The following is a 22,053-nucleotide window of genomic DNA, read 5'->3' as shown; positions in this document are numbered from 1 at the left end:
AGTAACGTCAATAAATATATAATGAAAACATGTATAATTTGGCTTTTAACAGTTTATCTTGATCGAATCATGTTAATAAATTGATAATGCGGGTCTTACGTTATAATGATGGCGACAATAGAGGTTTAATTTTGTAAAAAATAAATGAAACTAGAATTTTAAGTACCATGTATATAAAAGTGTAAAAACTACTTAAAATTGTCACAAGCAATACCCTTAAGATAAAGTTTGGGCCATAACCAAAAAATTATCGAATTGTAGATTTCTATTGATTTATTAATCGATTATCATTACAGATGTTTTGAGGTTAGTACTGCCGACCCTTAGTAGTAGATATTTAAAAGCTTTTACAAATTTAAGAGGAAAGAGGAGTAAACTAAATAAAACAGCTGAAGAATATGGTAGTATTTTATAGGCTGACAGCGACAGTACAGCTGGTTTTCTATGTACTCGCTAAATACATAGACCAAGACCACGACGAAGAATGGCCAGTAGTGGGGGGTCAAGTCAGGCTCTAAAGAAAAAAGTCTGTATGTAACATATAAAGTACTAACAGACAACACGAAAGATGCACGAGAGAAATAAGTGAGGTTATAGGCCCAATAAGACAACAAGAAGAGATGGTACTCAAATAGATAATGGACGTTCGTCAACAAATTATTTACGAAGATTAAAAATAAATAGTCACACAACAGAAGAGAAATGTATAAAAATACACTTAAAGAGAAGAAAAAAAGTATACGTAAGAAAAAAAGGAGTAAAAGAAACAAGATCGTGTTCTCTGTCGAGCGTACGACAGCGTGATTTCAGTCAGTGGCGACCTGTTGGTGCTTGTTGGCTGGCTCCCGCACTTACGCGTTTCACACACTACTTAAGGACCTTCCTTTGGGACCATAAACGTGAATGAACGCACACGAATGCATTGCAGCAATACTCAGAGTTGAGTCCAACGCGTTCGCCCTCTCTCTGCCTTCTATACTCATTACATTATTTCTCTACTCCATGCCCCTCTCATTCGTGCCAACAAACGGGCTTTAGTCGCCGGTCCTTACGGTCGCTTTGAGTGGGGAGTACATAGTCCGTATCCGTAGTCACGAGAGAAGGCTACGATGGATCAACTAAAAACACTGATCCCAGGGACGTATCATTTCTCTGCTCTTCAAATACTTTTATTCACTTTCATAAATTATATTAGTATTCTTCTCTAGTAGAATTTGAAATTTCAAAAAATTGGTATGGAAATTTTATGCTTCGTCGAAAAAAAAATTAAATAGTACATTACACACCTAGGACGGAAAATAGGACATTTCGACCCTAGTGTGAAATTGACTACCTGAGCCTAAAGCTAGGATGGCAAACACGCAAATTGAGACACTCTACCTTTCCACGTGGTGTAAACACTATTTTCCACCGGATCTACACCTGAAAGTTTCAATTCTGGCCTTTGTTTGTGGGAAAAATCGCGCATGCGCAAAATTTTATCATGCGTTTGCTAATAAGATAAAAGTATGAGTTTCTTTCCTCTAAACAGGGCAGGAATTTAAACTTTTGATGCAAGTGGGGTAGAAAATTTTTTGGTTTAAATGGATACTGAGTCAACTTATCAAAAAAAGAGTGATAGGTTAGATTTTGATCAACATAATTTACTTAGTATCCATTTGTTATTTTTTGACCCGGGTTACTAGTTCAAGTTTCGCGAGCGAACCGTGTTCTTATATATATTTCAATGTATATTTCTGTGATATATAAGCAATCACGTAGCGAATAAATTGGCTTTCCATAAATTTCACGTCTTTTTCTTCATAGAAAAAGAGAAAAGACAAGCGCACGATTGTCTTTTTCCCTAGATATAGTTTCTGTATATTATTGTGTATATTTCTATGTCGTGCTGAGCCAATAAGGTGTCGAGAAAAGAGGTTTCACATATATTTAACGTCTTTTTTATTATAGGATAGGTTCAAACTCAGAAGTTAAATCAAGTCTGGAGCTGTGTATACTAAAGCTGAAGAATGTGGATGCCATATGGTCGTGAGCTATGTCCACCCACCCATCAACCCACAAGACTGTCGTTCTGCCTACACAATAGTCAGATTCATTTCGAATTCAATATAACAAAGTTATTGTTTATTTTTGTTCGTAATAATTTAAAATAACTTTTAAATTATTGTACAGATAAAATATATATTCTTGCTTTTTATTTTAAAACATTTTTTTTCACGGAGAAAAATCTGATAGAATCTATTTTTTTATTTGGAAATTACAGAAATTTTTCTGAAAATAAGTACACGAAAAAACTATTCTTGTTTAAAAGCTATCATCCCGTATGAAAAAACAATACATGGTTAAAATATATAAAATCATATATGTTTGCAACAAAAAAATATATGATATATTGTATTGTATATTATAAAAAATCATACAGAGATTTTGACCGATTTAATATAAATCTATATACAGTAGTAAATATATGTATTCCATATATGTAACTTATATGTTTTTTATATCAAGCTATATATACATTTACATTTACCTTATAATATATTGTATTGATATATTTCCTTTTATATTCAAAAAATATAAAATTTTCATATGAAATGAAATATATGGTAGCATATAATTTATATTATATATGGCACCATATATTTTCTTTGTTATATTTAAGCATATATTTTATTCGGTGTATGTATATGTAGATGGGTATATATATTCGCATCAAATTAACTAATTTTGAAAATTTTAACTGCAATTTAAAGAGTATATTAAAATTTATATCTAATTTAATTGGAGTTGGTCATACGAATAAGAAACTTTTTTTTTCCATATACAATATAAATATATGTTTTTATATATGATCAGAATATATTTTTCGTATATGATAGAAATATATATTTTTATGTTTGATAAAAATATAGTTTTCGTATATGACAAGAATATATATTTTCATATATGATAAAAATATATTTTTTGTATATGATTGACATATATATTTTATATATGCTAAACATATATAGACTTGTATATGATGAATATTATATTTTTTAATATAAAAAAAAATATGTCAGAAAATATAGTTAAATTGGCCACATATATTTTCTGATATTTATCATATATTTTGACCATATATGTTATTTTCACATATGGCCTATGACATAGTAATTTTTCCATGTGTTTATTTTAATTTCCATTGATGGCTACTATTTTCCGACTTTACTATGCCACCATAGAGTTTCAAACAAGACTAATTTCTCCGTAATTTTTTTAAACAGTAAAAATTACAATCCCGACAGCAATAATCAACAGAAATGAAACTAATAACTCACAATAATAATTTCCAATTATCTCGAAATTTTTTTTCTAAACTGTCATTATTAACAAACTTTTTTTTCCATGTTATCAAAAAGTCTTTCAACAGTGAAAAGCTACACATTTTTTTACAGATACTCAAACATATGATAAAATAAAATAAACCGAACATACGGACCGGATGTGACGTGATGGCACATAATAATGAATGTAGATCATACTTAAAATTGTGTATACATTATATAGTGAGAAATCGATAGAGACAGAGTATAAAAGATAGAGCAAGAAAATGGGAGAGAGACAGAGAATAAGGAGAGTCGAAGGGGCCAGAGATAATGGGGTTGGCAAACAGAGATAGCAAACAAGAGAATGTTATTAACGTATAAGATCAATGCCAACCGTTTAATTCAATACTTAATTAATTTTTTAATTCATAAGCTTTTCTAAAAATACATTTTTCAATGCGTCTGCAGATACGTTCATTGAAAAAGTAATATCGCGATTTATTAATTAAAAATTACAGTGAAATTAAACGTCAGAATGAGTGCGCAAGACATTGTATCACATATTAAAAGTAATTTTAGTCTATAGTCATATATATTTATGTATAAAATGAAAATATTCAACAACATTAATTTAGGAAAACGCGCATGCGTGACATTTATAAACACCGAGGTACAAGGTTTAGAACGAACAGAACAAACGACCAGGCATTTCATTCATGCTATCGTACCACGTTCTCTTTTTCTCTCTTCCTTCAACTCACTCTCTTTCTCTCTCTTTTTTTTCCTTTACACGTTCCACGTTGCTTACAACAACGCGCGTGCGCAATCGACATAAACTTTTAAGTCACGAGCACAATTTAATATTAAATATTGCATTTAATGCCAGTTAAGAGAATTGATAAAAATTTTTTGTTTTCAAAACAACAAAAATAAATAAAATAAATTTACTTTTTTTGAGTTATCACTGAGATTTCAAATTTCATATCAAAAGTGTGATTTGAATTTTTAAATTAATACTGTTCAATTTTACGGCAATTCAAACGAGTCGATTTTTGAACAGTTTTCAAAATTCAAATTTCTGATCTAGGAAAAAAAAATTACTAGTAGGCCGACTATAGATTTTTGGAGTTCCCGCGGAAATTTTTGAAAACAATATTTTTGAACAGGAAAACAATAAATGGAATGAAATTGGTATAATTTATGCAGCTGGAGTTTGAAAAAAAAAACCTAAAATTGGTAGATAAAAATACTATAGGAGTATTTTTTTCTTATCTCCCGCATGAAAATATATATGGTAAACATATATTAAAAAATATATGTTACAGATATAAATATATATGTAACAATACATAAAATCTTACATAGAACTATATATATATATTTTGGCCGATTTTACTATATTTCAATATATGATTTTCATATATTCCCGTATAACTTCAATATATTTATATATTTGAAAACTTACAAGTTTTAATATATCAAAAAATAAATGTTATTTATATATGGAAACAAATAAGAATACATATATATAATTCATCAATATATGTACCATGTATTTAACTTTATATATTTTTCGATATATGGAACCATATAAGTCTTCCCATATATGTAAAAATATATAAAATCTATTCTCTTCTCTCTCCCACTCGCGTATAAGATTCAAATATTGTGTTCAGAATATATATAAAAGTGTGCTGGCTTACAAATCTACATAAATATCAATATATGTAGTAACTTATATATTTACATATATGATCAATTATATCAAAACTTACTATATAAGATATAAAATGAGTTATATATGTCGTATACGGCTTCCATATAGTTACAGATATAAGAAAATATATATCGCTTTTGGCCACTTATATGATCCCATATTTGTTATATATTTTTGCATATATATTTATCATATATGGTATTTTCATGCAGGCTTATGATTTCATAAAACTATAAGAGTATGACCAGAAATATGTTCTCCTTGATCATAATTTAAAAATTGAGGTGATAATTGATGATTTACATGTAGAACATGTAGATTATAGTCATCAACTTATTTTTGAAGAGTTTGTTTTTTATATTGAATATGTAAGATACTAAACTGCGAAAACCGGTTGACTCCGCGGGCTATCCCTAGAACTTCTCAAAGTTTGTAAGTTCAAAGAGCACTGATATGATTAAAAATATCATTTTGATCTTGAAGAGCTCGAAAAATGCATACCTCAAGCATAGAAGCGTTGAGTAAGCTCTATTTTTTACAATAATAACTGTGATATGATTAGGAATGAAAATATTTAGCAAAAGTCATCAGTTTTTCGACTTTTTGTTCTCAGTTTTTGCGAACTGAATCACCGGTTTAAAAGATCTTCAAAACAACCGAAGAAGTGAAGCCTAAAATTTGAGGTTATTTGGCCATAGATCGAATGATTTTGAAAAATTCTGAAATACTGTTTTCAATTCGATTTTTAGAATTCATTCGGACTAAATACTGTCAAACTTCATAGAAATTTGAATCTAACAGTCTAGATTACGGCTATAATTGAGTTGTTTAGAAGGTGACCGACCTAATTTGAACTTTGGTAAATTTGAACTTTTATGTTTTATGAACAAATTCACACAAAATTCATGAAAAAAGGGCAAAGCACGATAACAAACATTATTTTTGATAAAAGAATTACTAAATTATTCAAAGTTCAAATTTACGAAATTTCAAATTGCCAAAGTTCAAAGTGTAGAAGTTCAAATTTTCAAAGTTCATTAGGTATGGGCCCGTTTAGAAGATAATGTTCAAAAAAATTGAAACAAACGTAATTTTGATCACTAAATACACATGTAAGCAGCCCTGATTAAGAAAAATGATTTGAAATGATTCAAAATAATTTGAAATGATTTAAAATAATTTGAATCGACTAATATATAGACATACACTTAGCATGAAGTAAATCATTTTTTCTTAATAAGAGAGTAATTCTTATAACAGGATACGATTCCTAAGATATTAAAACGTAAGAGATTTTCTTAGCGTAGTTCCAAATTATCAAATTTTGAATCATTATTAAACAATGAACACAAAAAAAGAAACCTTGACCTAAGAATACTTTTACAATCCAGAGGGAAATCTTGGGTCAAAAATCCTTTTCTGTGTATGATTTTTTAATGAAACAAAGTGACATTCAAAAAATTGATGGACTGATGTCAAAAAAATTTGATTATTCAATGAATGATAACTTTTTTCATTATTAATAATCGAACTATCGATCGATTATAATTAGTATCGATAATTTGAACTTCAAATTTTATGAAAAATCGTTACTTTCTTATTGTTAATGAATATTATGAAAAAAATTAAATATTATAAGTTATACATGCATAGAAATGTTTTTTGAAATATATGATGATTTATGCAGCTCGTAATATTAATAATCTTAGGTACTCATATCTTTGTGCTTACATTTTATATTAGTAACGTTGTATATTATCTACAAGAACGGAAGCGTCCAACTTGTTTTAAGAGACTTTCTCGTAGCTTTCTATATCTTAGAGTTTCATTCATCATAAAAAGACCGATGATCTACACTACTGTACTAAATTATTCTCAAAATAAAAAATTATCTATACTGTTTACTATTAAACGTTTTATGGCATAGTAAGAAATTTAAATTTAATTAAACAAAGTTCAAAAATTATAACCCATTCTTCAAACAGTATTCTGCATACTAAATATAAGGAATTCGACAAGATTCTAACGCGGATTTCTATGGGAATCCATATGGAAATTTAGTGTAGAAAAGATCGAATTTCGAAATATACGCGCGTTAATTGACTTTTATAATCATTTCTCATATTTTTTAACATTCAAATTTCCCGCGGTTAGAAATTTTTTTGCTCGAAATTTGACCGAAAATTACGACATAATTTGACATAAAATTATCCGTATATATTTTCTATACATTATTTCCATACCACAGATTTTAATGTACTTGAAGATCGGAACGTTTTCGCGGAACGAAAATAAGAAAAAAAAAATGAAAAGTAAAAAATCTACTGGATCTAGATTTCGGAAATTTTTCGCATGTCACAGGAAATGACAGGCCGAGATTCGTCTTAGACACAAATTTCATCAATTATTTTCAGTTTCGTTGCGTGAAAAACGTTCCGATCTTTTCGTACATAGAAATTTCCTGTACAGAAATTCAGTTTCCCAGTTTCCAATTTGAATTTCTCCCATGGGAATCCAGGTATTAAAATTTCTATGAATTCCCATTGATCTGCAATGGATTTCTTTGATAGACTACCCGATATATTTAGAAAAAAAAAAGTTAAAAATAAAATGATCACGAAAATGATTCATATTTTCTTTTTATAAATTGTTATTTTTTTTTCACGATTATATAATCGATAGTTCAATTATATTGTTATCAACTCTTTATCTATTATTTCATTGACAATCAAAATTAAAACATTTATCTATTATAGTATACTCATATTATTTCAAATATATGTATGCTATACATTAATAAAAAATCTTATCACTCACGTGTGACAACAATGACTACAGTAATACATCAAATAATAGATACAATGAAAAAAAAAAAGTCTAATCACCTTTGTAGAACGAAAAAGATAATGATTAAACGCTCATTAGACCGATCTATTCAATAATATCGAAAAATAATAATAATAATAATTTATCTATTTTATATCACGTAACATAATTACTTTAGGCAGTTAATTATGCCAATTAATTTTTTTTAGCAATTATTTATTTATACTACAAAAAAATGAGGATGGAATTACACCTGGTTTAAAAAACCTACAATACTAAAGTTTAAAAATACCGACAATTATCCCTGTAAATAAAAACCACGTGGGAATACAGCTTAGATTTCTCTATGGCGTTTTCAGATAAAATCCCATATGGTCTCCTATAGAAATCCAGTATAGATTCTTACGTGATTTCCCATGGGAATCTACATAATTTTAAATCCATATGGAAATCTAGTATGGATTTCTATGTAAATTTTTACAATGACTTCCTATGGGAATCTAAACCATGGAAAAATTCCTACGGGAACAGAGTTTGGAATTCCATATAGCGTTTTCAGATAAATTTCCATATGGTTTCTTATAGAAATCCTGCATAGATTCCTCTATGAATTCTTACGTGATTTCCCATAAGAATCGTCATGGGAATCTAATGATTTCCTATGGGAATTCGAACCATGCAAAAATTCATATGGAAACAGAGTTTGGAATCCCATCTGGCGTTTTCAGATGAATTTCCATGTGATTTTCTATAGGAATCCTGCATAGATTCTTACGTGATTTCCCATAAGAGTCCACATGAGAATCTAGTGATTTCCTATGGGAATCCGAAGCATGCAAAAATCCATATGGGAACCGAGTTTAGATTCCCATAAGGCGTTTTCGGATGGATTCCCATATGATTTTCGATAGAAATTCAGCATAGACTCCTATACAGATTTTTACAGGATTTCTTATGGGAATCCACATCATTTTAAATTCATATGGGAATCTACTGTAGATTTCTAAATTAATTTTTACATTGATCTCCCATAAGAACCAAACCGTGCAAAAATTCTTATGGGAACAGAGTTTAGATTTTCAAATGGCGTTTTCGGATGAATTCCCATATGATTTCCTGTATCAAAACACCATAGATTCCTGTATAGGTTCTCACAGGATTTCCCATAGGAATCCCCATCCCTTTAAGTTCATATGTCAGTCTAGTTCGGATTTCTATGTGAATTTCGACAATGATTTCCTATGGGGATCCAAACCATGCAAAAATTTATATGGGAACTGAGTTTAGATTCCTATCCATACCTAGTTCATATATATTAAATTTCTACATAGAAATCCAGGTTCCCAGGTCCCTATATGGAGTTTTCCTATGGGAACCCGTATCCATACTTTCCCTGGTGGAAATTTTTTGGACTTTCTCTGAAAAAGTCTTTAGAACTTAAGAACTGAGTTTCGCAGAGAAAATTCCGGAAATTTTCCACCAGGGTTCCTATACTGACCCCCATGGATCCTCATGTATATCCATAGTGTCCTAATAAATTTCCATGGGTTCCTATTCCTATAAAATTCATTGATGCTTTCCATAGGAATATCCCAGTAAATAAAATAAAAAACATAATCATCACTACAATAAAAAACTGAACTATAAATAAATTTTATACCGTCCCATTAAATTTTTATTAATAACTACTATAGTAAACTATCTATTTACTCAGCTATTTAAGTTATTTCAAAATTTTTTCAATCGACTCGATATTTTTTATTAGATTATTTCAAAATATCTATTATCGCTCATTAAAAAATTTATTGCTTTTTAAAAATTAACTTTTATCTTCATAAAAACAAAAATAATAATCAATCCTTCAGAATTCATATCTATGACTTTTAATAAATTAAAAAAATAACATTTATAATTAAATTAAAATTCAAGGATACAAATGACTCTGAAGTTACCAGACATTTAAAAATTTTCAAATTTTTTTTTTTAACAAATCGTTTGCAAAAAAAAAAAAAAAAAAATATGCACATATAGAGAATTAAAAAAACTACAAGTGGAATTTTTTCAATTTTTTTTTTTCACAAATCGTTTGCAAAATAAAAAAAAAACCAAAAATTTGCACATGTAGAAAATTAAAAAAACTACAAGTAGAATTTTTTCAAAAATTTTTTTTTTATAATCTATGGCTCTGAAAAAAAATCTAAAAATTGTTAGACGTATGGTAACTTCAGTATCATCGATAGCAATAAATAAAAAATTTATGAATAAAAAAAAAAAAAAGAAACATGAACTGACCGTTACGACTTGGCGGCCGTGGTGGAGCAGGATATTGTGGTGGTACAAGAGACGGTGGTGGTGGTGGAGTTTGATGACACCTCAATCCTTGTTTAAATCTTCCACTTCCACAACCGGAAGCAATTATTGGTGTACCAATAGGCGTAATAATCGTGCCGGTATTAATTAATGACCCACTACCACTGTAATTTATTAATTGTGATTGTGAATTTATTTTACTACAACTACTTCTAGGAGTACCAGAAGTAGAAGTAGTAGCAGCAGCACCACTTCCACCACCACCACCACCTCCACCGATTATCGTCGCTCCAGTTGTGCCAACAGCTTCAATATTTCTCAATGTGTTACAGCTTAATTGTCGATTTGGCGGCCAAGGCGGGCGCCGCGGGGGCAGCGCCGGGGGCGGGGGACAGTCCAAGGTATCCACACTTCCACACTTTTGATTCACCAAACGCTAAATTTTATTCACCCCACCCTCTTTTACAGTACCGCCAATTATCTTCAACGCGATTTTCATTCATTCACTTTTAGTATAAAAAAAAACAAATTTAAATTTGAATTTAATTTCAAATTTTAGCGCCGATTCAGCGCAGCGCGCACTCGAAAAAATGATAATCCGAGGCAACACCAATCCCCGTCTTCTTGTCCACGATAAACTCTTCCCCTCGAAGACGTTTTTTTTTATTTTATTATATATATTATTATATATATTTATTATATTTATTTTTTCATACTTTTTTTCACAGGTAATGGTAATTATTTGTCTTAAACTACAAAATATGTTAATATTTTATTTTTTTTTTTTTTTATACTCATGCCTCACTTTATATATTAATATTTAAATATTTATCACAATCACACACTTAACATTTATATAAATAATAACATATATTATTTATATATATTTATATTTTATAAATTATTTAATTTAATTTAATAAATCATTTTTAAATCACATCACGTTTTTAATTTAACCGCGCAATCAACAGCGAAAAACTTTTTTAAAACATTTTATAAAAAATATATATATTTATATATATATAAACTTTTTTTTATATAACGATAGGAAACTCACGGAGGTTCCTAACATACTGGCAATCTCGCGAGTCGTTTCCGAAATCCCCACTACTGCTGCGCGTCTCGTTACCACATGCGCGCGCTGGTTTAACTGCGCATGCGTATTTAAGTAAGTGCATGCGCAGTTGATAAATTCAAAATGGCGGGATCGCGTGAGCGCGATCGAGATCAAAATGTTTTTTTATGTGTGTATATAGTAGTATATAAAGAAAGAGAGGGAAATACGAATGGATAAAGACAGAGCGCGTAAGAGAGAATGAACGGAGATTGCGCGGGGTAGAGAGTGAGATCGCGTAGGCTGCCAGTAAACAGGCTCCTTCTATTCATTCAATGCTTATTTTATACCGGCCCCTACGACCACAGAAATAGCCTACCCCGCGTCCCGCGATTCCTTCAGGATCTTGTTTCTCGCTTCTTCTTTCGTTTCGTTTTATTTTATTTTATTTTTTACCTCTCAGTTGCCAGGTTTTTGTAAACTTTTTATTCGAGTTTGTTTACTAGTACGAAATTTTTTTTTATCTATTTGACAATTGATGCGACTTCTGGTGAATGGAAATTATTTTTTATAGATGAATTTTTTAAGTATCACTTGTGCGAGAGCAAGCGAGTTGACCAGAGAAAAAAAAACACCGAATGCTTGTGGTTTTTACAGAGTGTTAGTAAGAGGTTTTACGTTTGAGGCTGAAGAAAGCCAACGGCCATCTTGGATCACAGGAACGTAACTTTTAAATCTCGCGCCTAATACTTGAAATTTTTTTTTGTCCTCTAGTTATTGTTTTTGAATTTTTAAATTTTTGATACTGTCATTTTTTTTTTAATTAAAAATTTCGGAATTTCCTAGACTATGAATTTGAAAAACGATTGTTGCAAAAAAAATTATTTTTTGCAGTCATATTTTTTTTTGTAATTGCATTTAAAAAATTATTGTAAATGTATCTAGTAAAAATTTAGTTAATAAAAAGTAATTGGATGAATTATTGATTTGATAAATTTTTTCGGTCGATATCAAAATTTTCGGTTACAAATTTCGAGAAATTTCGAGATGCACGCGCTTTATATTAAACTTCATTTGCATATTGGTGTTAAAAATTTCAGGTATATTTTGTATAATTTTTAGCAAAAATTTTAAAAAAGTATAGAGACTACAGGTGAGCAATTTGAACGTAAGCAGTCACGCAGCCACGGTTATAACGTTTTTCTAGAAACAGGTTGCATCAATTATTTTATATTTACTATTATTATTATTTTTTAATCTTTTTATCGCATAGTATTTGAAGAATATTATCGGAAAATATCAGTTGAAAATTTATGAGAGATTAAATTTTATATGAACGAAAATAAAAGTTTGTAACAATAATCGCGATAGTAAAGAATTTTTGAAATTAACACTGACGGAATAACATTCGATTTTTTGCAGACGTATACAGAAAGAAAATTTACGTGAATCAAAAATTTTTTCTTGGAAATTAAATTTTTGTTTCGTCATTCTGTTTTTTTAACGCAAGAAAATGCGCTCTTGCATCGAAAACGAGAAATTATTCTTACAAGTATTTGAATCTTAGTTCAAATAGAAAAAAATTTTATTCTTGAATCGAGAATTAAAATATTTTGATAGAAATTTATTTAATTCTTCAAGTGAGTAGAATATTCTTGTTTCAAAAATATTATTCTCTTGATTTGACACTAGCGACTTGATTCCAGATGGCACTTTATCATGTAATTTTTTTTTGAATTAAGAAAATGATGCCAGTGTTTGCGTAATATTTTTACGCTCGAACTTTATTTTTTAAAATCACTGCCTTCAGATGGGATCGAACTCGCGACCTTTGAATGATAGTCTAAGAGCCAGTGAATGGCTACCTGTATATATTTGACCAGACCTGAATTTTTGTACATTAAGACCCCCACACACAAAAAATAAATTCTCGACTGAAGGTAAATATTCTTGATTCAAGAAAATTTTTTTGGAGACCTAAATTTTCTCAGATAAAGTAGAAATCTTCTCCAACCAAGACGAATTCTCTTGGCTCAAGAAAATCTTGACTTGGTTCCCGAAAACGTTTGTCTTCAAAAATATTTTCTTGACTCAAGATATCTGTTTTTCTGTGTATACCTACCGTAGATAAGTCGGGAACTGGTGGAAATTTTTCGGGCTTTTCTCTGAATAGCTCCGAAAAAGTCTTTAGAATTTTGAAAAAGTCTGTAGAACTTCAGAACTGAGTTTTTCAGAGAAAATTCCGAAAAATTTCCACTAAGGAACTCACTAAGCTCAAAGTAGTAGACGCGGCGGGCGCTCAGGTAAGACAGCTATCGATTTTTGGCTAATTTTAAATGCATTTGACCACGTCTGCCGTTTTGAAATTTCAAAATATATTATTACTATTAACGGAAAATAATAATGGCAGACCATTACTAGAAGCCTTGTTTGTTATCCACTAGGCTGACGTATGCCCGAGATATTGGAACTCAAAATTTCGAATACAAATTCTATGAAAAGGCTACAGAGGTCTCTCTATTTTTCATGGATTGGACGTCAGGCCGGAGTTTTTTTTCAAAACCAAGAAACATTTTCTTGAAAGTTCTCACCATTTTTACTGTTAATCAGTAATACGCTTAGAACAAGAGTTTGAAGTTCTCTAAACAAACACTTGTTTTTTTTTTCAATTCAAGAAAATTATACTGGAATCAAGAATTTAAATTTATCGATCTGAGAAATTTTTTTTTGACTCAAGAATATCATTTTTTAAAATTAATCTTGAAATTTTCATCTTCATAATAATTTTCTTGACTCAAGTTTTTTTTCTAAATACATTTACATACTTGTAATGGGGAAAATATATGAAAATTATTTTTTAATCATCGAACATCAAATGTATGAAGAATAAGTCCGATACCAATAATTGACCTTTCATTTATAGAGTCGGAAGTATAAATGTATTTTAAGTTTAATGACATAAAAATTCTAATTATAATTTGGGAATTTCACTGTATAAAATTTTTATATTTTTTTTTTTACTCATTAAAAAAAAATGATTACCAAGTAATTTTTATTGAGTAATTAACAAAAACAGTAAAACATTTAATTGATAAAATTTATTTTTATTTAATCGACTACAGTTCAATGAAACAAATTGAGAATACATAAATCTCTCGACATATTAATTAAATTAAAAATAACTTGGAACGAAACTTAGTATATGTTATCTGAAGTTATGAAGATAGAAGATTAAATCCAAGAAGATAGGATGACACAACGTTTTAACGGTTAAAAAAAAATATCAAGGTCTTCAGAAGTTCAATTTACTAAAAAATATAGTAGTCTGATTTCTGTACATTTATAAATTTTTATCATCCACTGAGTAAAATTATTCCATCGATAAATTTAAATTTTTGATTCTTAATAATTTTCTTAAATTTAAAAAGAACAAGTGTTTGTTTAGAAAACTTCAAATTTTTGTTTTCAATTAATTACCGACTTAAAGCAAAATTATTAAGAACTTATTTCAAGAAAATCAGTCAGTGTCCAAATTCCCTCACCTGACTCCGATCCATGGAAAATAGAGAGACCTCTAGCGTTTTGGAACAGAAAAAAAAATTATCGACTGAAGGTAAATATTTTTTATTCAAGAAATTTTTTTTGAAATTTCAAATTTCCCGGGTAAAGACGAATTCTCTTGGCTCAAGAAATTCTTGACTCCCTGAAAAAGTTTTTCTAAAATATTTTCTTGACTCAAGAAAACTTTTTTTCTGTGTAGTAGAGTTAAAATTTTGAGTTCCAATTTGTCGGACGTACGTCAGCCTAGTGGATAGTAGACAAGACTTCTAATTCAAAGGTCGCGAGTTCGATTCCGTCTGGAGCCAATGTTTTTTAAAAATCGAATTTGAATGTAAAAATATGAAGTACATGGTACCAATTTTTGAATTTAAAAAAATACATCTTCAGTATAAAAAATTGCCGTCTTGAATCAAATCGCTACTGTTTACAATTACGATTGATACCAGCGTACATTTTATTGTTTTCACAAAAAAGTTATAAAAATAAAATATTAAATTTTATTTTATACATTCGACCGACGTTATATTTATAGAACAAAAGTGAATTACCTCTAGCATTTTCCGGATATACTTAAAAGTAAAATAATTTGATGAATTGAAAACGAATATGAAGAAAAGAGAACAAAAAAATATAAAGAAAGAGAAAGAACGTGAGAAGTAAACGGAAATGCATTCGCTGATTTAACTTGATAGAACAGGATACATTTCCGCACCGGATATCCTCCCTCGGGAAATCTCAGCAAGTAATTATCTACCGACATTTGTCTGGATTTTTAAAATACTCTTTTCTTTACAGGAAAATATTTTTTTTAAGGATCATTATTTCAAAATTCTGTCCCAATTCATGACCCCCAGTCCCTAATAAAATTTATCCCTAAAATTGGGTACAATTTTTAAATTTTAGATGAGGACTAGATTTTTTTTCCAGTAATCGAGGCAGAAATTTATTTCCCAGTAAAAGAAAAATTCTTTCAGTTCTTTGTTCCGTGTAACATCCAAGTGAATAATATTTTGAATATAGAAATTATATCATCGATAGCATCATTGTCATTAACAATAAATATGAGGGTACGTAAAAATTTATATACGGCATTGGCAGATCCTTGAGTCTACTCCCTTTCCACACCTCACCTCAGTGCAACATTTAAGTCCTTTTCTACAACTACTGTACTATACACAATATGCTATCACATATATATATAAATATATGTAATATTACTATACTCACTGGTTTGAGCTGCGTTGCGTACGTTAGCGAACGCTCTAACTTTTTACAACGCACGCAAGAGAATGAGGTGAACCCGCGCGAGGACAACCTGCGGATATATGAATGACTCGAAATGACGTGCATTCATTCAGATCCCGACTCTGGTGTATTTGAGGTGCCTCGTGTTCTCTCTTTCTCTCTCTTACTCGTGATCGCGCTCGTTTTCTACTGTCTCTGTCACTGTTTATCTCTTCTTTTTCTCTTATCCTCTCTCTTCAGTCCTCAACATTCAGCTGTAACACCAGCAAGGACATGACACATTTCTGCACAATTTAAGTCTGATAACTACATATATATATTTATTTATTATATCATATGTACTGTAATTATTTATTGTATTCAATATAATTAATAGCGAAAACAATGATGACTAATTTATTTTTTTATTTATTAATTCCAGATAAATTCATATTTTTATGCTGATATTATTCAATTATTTATAAGAAATTAATATATGAAATTTAAAAATTACTTAATTTAATTTTTTATAACGAAACAGTTTTTTTCTGCACACCCCGAGTGTAAGTGGGGGGAGAGCCCTCTATTGTCAGTACACTCAGAAAATTAAGTAATTGTGTTTATTATCCTAAATTTTAAATTCCAATCATCTCGAATGATTCGAAAGTTTTTAAATGCAAAGATAGTTAAAATTAGTAAAAATTACCATCAGGATGATAACAGTTACTATCAGGGTTTGTAATTAATATTATTACGATCTAGATGATTTATACAATCATCTAGATAATATTCACTACTATCGGATTGATAGTAGAAATTTTACCGTCACTAGATGATAATTCCTATCATTTAATTTTCGGAGTGGATAAAATTCTGCAGACGAATTACTCACCTTAAAATTTCCGTAGCTCGATTCATATGGACATAGTAATTTTTGCAAGGGTTCATTTCAATTCCCGTCAGGTGGCTAACATGGCCGACTTTGCCATGTAAAGTCAAAAATTTCAAATAAAAATAATTCCTTTATGTAGGATTCATTCCTATTTTCCTGAGGGCAATTTTCCCATGCGCATGGTCATCATTACCATATGACAGAAACTGTTATCACAGTAACCGGAAGTTGTTACCATGAATACAAAAACTGTTCCCCGAAATTTCGAGGTTATACCCCATGATTCTAAGTAATTATGACTACAGCATGAAATATTTCGTTGAGGTTCGACCTAATCTAATGTAAAAAGGATTTTCCAACTTTAAGATTTGAAACTTAGTATCCATGTAAAGAAGTACTTTATCTATGTATTCTCAAAATTTGAATATGATCCACCGTCTAGTTTTTTAGAAAAAAAGATTTAAAAATGACGTTTTTAAGTTCTTATACACAGACTCTTATGGCGGACAAGCTTCCGTCATGACTTATTAGATTTTTTTTCATTATTAACCTCCCAAATTTAAGAAATAAAAAACCACATGCCATAAACTTGAATATTTTTAGAATATGATAAGATTTTAACAATATAGTGTTACCGTTGTAATTATTTAAATAATTCAAGTTAAACTTTATTATTTAATCTCGTTCATCGACAGAGATACATATTATTGAGGGTTTGGCAACGTCGCGTAAGCAGCTGAGAGAAAAAACAAAGATAGAAATATATTAATAAGAGAGACGAGATTAGAAATAAATTTTTCCCGCTTTAATTTGAATATCGATGTGTAAGAGATTAAAACGCGCTGTTGCCAAATCTTTTTATTAAATCATATGAGTCAAAAATAACCAAGTAATTTCATTACTTTCTTTAATTAAATAAGTAATAAATATTAATTTATAAATTCGTTATGTTATTATAAATTAAAATAATGAATTTTTATAACTATTAGGAGAATTTAGCAAACGAAAAAATTCAAAAACTACTTTGACTCACTAGTTCCGGTCGAACCTCCTTAAGGCATCAAAAATGGCTGCCATAATTTTCTCTGCAGCGCCACCGTAAAAAAACTAAGAAAATAAAAAGGCGGTAAATTCAAAAATTTAAATTGCTGTCATTGAGATTCTTATTTTTTCCTCATTATCTTTAGATTTTAATAGAAATAAATCGTATTCTCATTAATAATTTATAATGAATAAATTAAAAATACATTAACAGGTTCCTTAAGTTGAATGGAATTCTTATCGTCATATTTATCTCGTTATCAGACATTTTTGTAGTCGAAAATATAAATGAAACAATACTCGAATTAAAAATTAAATATTTTTCTAGAGTTATCGGTGAAAATTTATATTATATGAAATAAATATATGAGCTGTGGACTTTTGGATCTAAATTTTTTATGAACAGTATTCGTAATAAATTTTTTTATGTAATAAGTAATAAAACAGGCGAGTTGTGAATAACGTGAATGAATATTGTCTTGGAAGGTCAAGAATGACGCGAGAAAATTGATCATTGAACGATTCATTCAAGTTTATTTATCATTCAATAATAATCATATCTTTGATTTATTATTTACTTATTTGTTTTTATTGTTATTCATATTTATATTTTTTTTAACTATTCGTAATATTATTCAGTATTAATTTATTTTAATTATTGTTAATATTTATAATTAAATTCATTAATTAAAAATTTCAATTATAAAAATGATTTTTGACGTTTCCAATTTATCAAGTAATTTTTTTTTACAGATTATCTGCAAAAAAAGTATTCTATTAATAAAAAAAAAATATTATATTTGTTCTTTTTTTATTTATTGGCGATGTTTGGATTTAATTATATGTTCTATAAATAGACGATTCTGTTTAGAGAATTTGGAAGAGTTTTTTGAGTTCGACCATCAATTGCCAGTCGGTTTTCAGTAAATCATCACGGAAATAATCCTTGCAGGCATCTATACTCTGTCTGCTTATCTGTAACATAAAAAAAAATTGTTAATTAATATCATTATACTTGAAGTATTTTAATCGACAATCGCGAATAGAAAAAATTTATTTTGTAAATTAGAAATTTAAAATAATTCTGAAGAAATTTTTTGACAAGACAAGACGATATCAAAGACGGTGTGCCGTCAACTGATCCCTAAATTTTATACCACGATAAGTGATCCCTACAAATTGATCGCACCAACATCTGATCCCGACATTCAATTGAAAATGATGAAGATGAAGGTTTCGGAAATGATGATCATCAAAGTTAGGAAAATTTTGATGAAACTGATGAATTAGAAGTCAGTTTTCAGTTGGACCAGTTATCAGTTGGATCTAGTCTGTGGAATCAGCTGTCTGCGCGAGCAATTGTCGTGTGATCATTTGTCGGGGATCAGTTGTCTGGGATCAGTTGTCAGGGATCAGTTGTTATGGAACCATAAAAAACGTTTATATCGGAATAGAAATTAGCAGCGTAAACAATATTATTTTTGCTCCTAATGACATTTTGCCCAACTGCTTAATTTAGTCAAAGTCCTTTCATTGCTGGAATGAATGATTTCCTTCAATGACGGGGGTAATTCAAACTAGAAAACCAGATCTAATTTAAATCCTTTTTGATATTTCTTTAATCAAATTTTAGTAACTGATTCAATTCATTAAATAATTGAATCAATTTTTGAGTTCCAGAATTAACAATATAATTTTTTTATTATTCTTGCATTAAAAATTAAAATTCCTGCCCTGTTTAGCGGGAAAAAAGTCGTTCTGTCCTCTTATGAGGAAACCAATGATAATTTGCGCATGCGCAATTCTCCCGCAGGTGCAAATAATTAGTAGATTACACACCCAGTGTAAAAAATATGACATTGCAGTCTGAATGTGTAATTACCTACCGGAGAAAGTTGAAACCTGCCTCTGTTTGTGGGAAAAATGACGCATGCGCGAATACTTATCATATGAAAAGAGAACTATTTTCCCCCTAAACAAGGCAAGAATTCAAACTTTTAGATGCAAATCTGAAAAAATTGTATGCACACCACAAAAAAAGGTTACAAGTCCCAATTCGCGTTTTGCTACCCTAGCCTTCGGCTTCGGTAGGCGATTACACACTCGGGCTGCAATGTCATACTTTTTATACTGGGTGTGTAATAAACTATTTTTTTGTAAATTGTAAATGCGATCCTTGTTCATTGCCAATATTTATGTGACTAAACACATTTTGTTTTTATATTCTATTTTCCTCATATAAATTCTCTTTTTTCTCCTTTTTATGATTTATTGGATCTATATTCCGTAAGTGTTTTGTCAAAATATGCTATCTACATATTACGTGGGTGGTTTAACAAAAAATAAAGGATCTTTTTTGCTACTGAATATACATTGAATTTATTGAAAAATATAATCGAACTTTATATATATATAAGTCCTTGAAACTCATTGAAACGTCTATAAACGAAAGCAACCTACGCAATAGTATCATTTAAATGAGATTACTGACGCCCACGTAGGTGTTGGTTGTTTGAGAATTAAGTAGAAAATGGGATGGCTGGCTGGTTACTCTACATTACAAGGCTAATAGAAGTGTAGAAATGTTATATTCATTCAATGACATAAAATCAATATCTTATTGAAATTTGATATACGTCCAAGATATTCTCTTATACAATCTTATTTATTCACTGAGAAACTTTTTTGTTACAAGTTACTTTGACAACTAGGATAATTTAGTACACTTGATAAAAGGTCAATTATTACTTTTTCATAAATTTACATCTTTTTTAATGCATCTTTTTTTTTTGTTAACCAATTAGCAGTTTGTTGCGTAATACAGCAAAATTACCTCCGAATTTTAAATTACAAATTAGAATTAAGGGAAGAAACCGGAAGCTCATTGTCTCACCTGTCTGATAATTTATCGGGAAAAGGAACCACAGGCTTATGGAATTTTTTCCATATGAAAATCGATTAATGTCAGAGTTTATCTTCTTCAATATAAGTAGAGATTACATCAATGGTTGAATTATTCACCGGAATATGACTTACGAGTCTTATAATCGAAGCATTGCGAGTACACGGAAATGTACCTAGAGCTTGAAGAGGTTATGTAAGAATTTCAAATCTTATTTTTTAGTGTACACTATAAAAACTGGTACTTCATTTTTTGCTACAGCATTTCAATGGAAAATTACTGTGGTAAAAATTACCCCGCATTTTAGAGTAATTTGGGATCTAATTCTAAAACAAATGGATCTGGATCAGTAGGAACGGAAATTCATGGACTTGCTCCAGAGAGAGAATGAACTTCGGGTTACCCCCACTACCGATTATTTCCAAACCACGCATGCGTAAGGGAGAGACTTCGTACCCAGAACACTCAGAGTGGGAGTAAAAACCGAAAACACCCGAGATGCACTTTCGTGTGTTTCCGGTGAATAGAACCCGATTGAAAATCACAATTCAAATTTTTTTTTTGAGTCATAGTTGATTGAGGATTTCTATACTTGGCCTTGCCCATATAATTCGCATGCCTGCAGTGCAAAGAAAAACGCGGTTTATTTGAATTCGAAATATATTAAGTCAAATTCTGTTTGTTTTTTTTTTTTGTCTTTGTGTCAAAAATTCAAATCCGTACGTCTCGATCCGTCAATTTAAAGTAATTTTATACTGAACGGAAATAAAGTAATCACTTCTTTAAGCGATTTCAGTTATAGGATATATTTAATTTCAATTTTCGAGTATATATTACTTTATTAGTTATCATATACTTAATTACTTCTCTCATTACGGACAGAAGAATAAAAAAATAAAAAAAAATTACAACACTTTTAATCACCAAATACCGGAAATACATAAATATCAAAACGTCAACGATTTTTTATCAGTCTCGTCAATGTCAATCATATTCTAGTAATCAATTGTCATTATCATTAAATATTTCATTACATAATAAACATTATTTCATAATCGACTGAACAATTTCAGGACCGTCTTCAATAATTACAAAACCTTATACATAAATATAGAGATACTTATTTTTTAAATATTTTATGTATACGTATTTTCAAATCCCTATCCCTCCCCCTCCCCCTAAAATAAAGAAGTCACTCCAGAGGTTGATAAGGAAATT

General features: G+C 29.6%; 2 protein-coding genes across 2 annotated transcripts in view; both read right to left on the bottom strand.

Annotated features, from left to right (window-relative positions):
* Positions 1 to 16,214, bottom strand: part of LOC130667990 (protein sprouty-like) — a 32,480-nt gene extending 16,266 nt beyond the window's left edge. Inside the window, 1 exon segment of the mRNA XM_057469961.1 lies at positions 16,004 to 16,214. Within this exon segment, the coding sequence (XP_057325944.1) occupies positions 16,004 to 16,126 (123 nt within the window). The 5' untranslated portion in view covers positions 16,127 to 16,214.
* Positions 16,215 to 18,563: 2,349 nt separating this feature from the next.
* Positions 18,564 to 22,053, bottom strand: part of LOC130663982 (eukaryotic translation initiation factor 5B) — a 61,390-nt gene continuing 57,900 nt past the window's right edge. The window contains exon 15 of the mRNA XM_057463597.1: positions 18,564 to 18,908. Within this exon, the coding sequence (XP_057319580.1) occupies positions 18,801 to 18,908 (108 nt within the window). The 3' untranslated portion in view covers positions 18,564 to 18,800. The remainder of the gene's footprint in view (positions 18,909 to 22,053) is intronic.

This window comes from Microplitis mediator, chromosome 1 (assembly GCF_029852145.1).
Source record: "Microplitis mediator isolate UGA2020A chromosome 1, iyMicMedi2.1, whole genome shotgun sequence".
NCBI lineage: Eukaryota > Metazoa > Arthropoda > Insecta > Hymenoptera > Braconidae > Microplitis > Microplitis mediator.
Note: the sequence above shows the minus strand (reverse complement) of the source record. Positions and strands in the feature narration are given on the sequence as shown.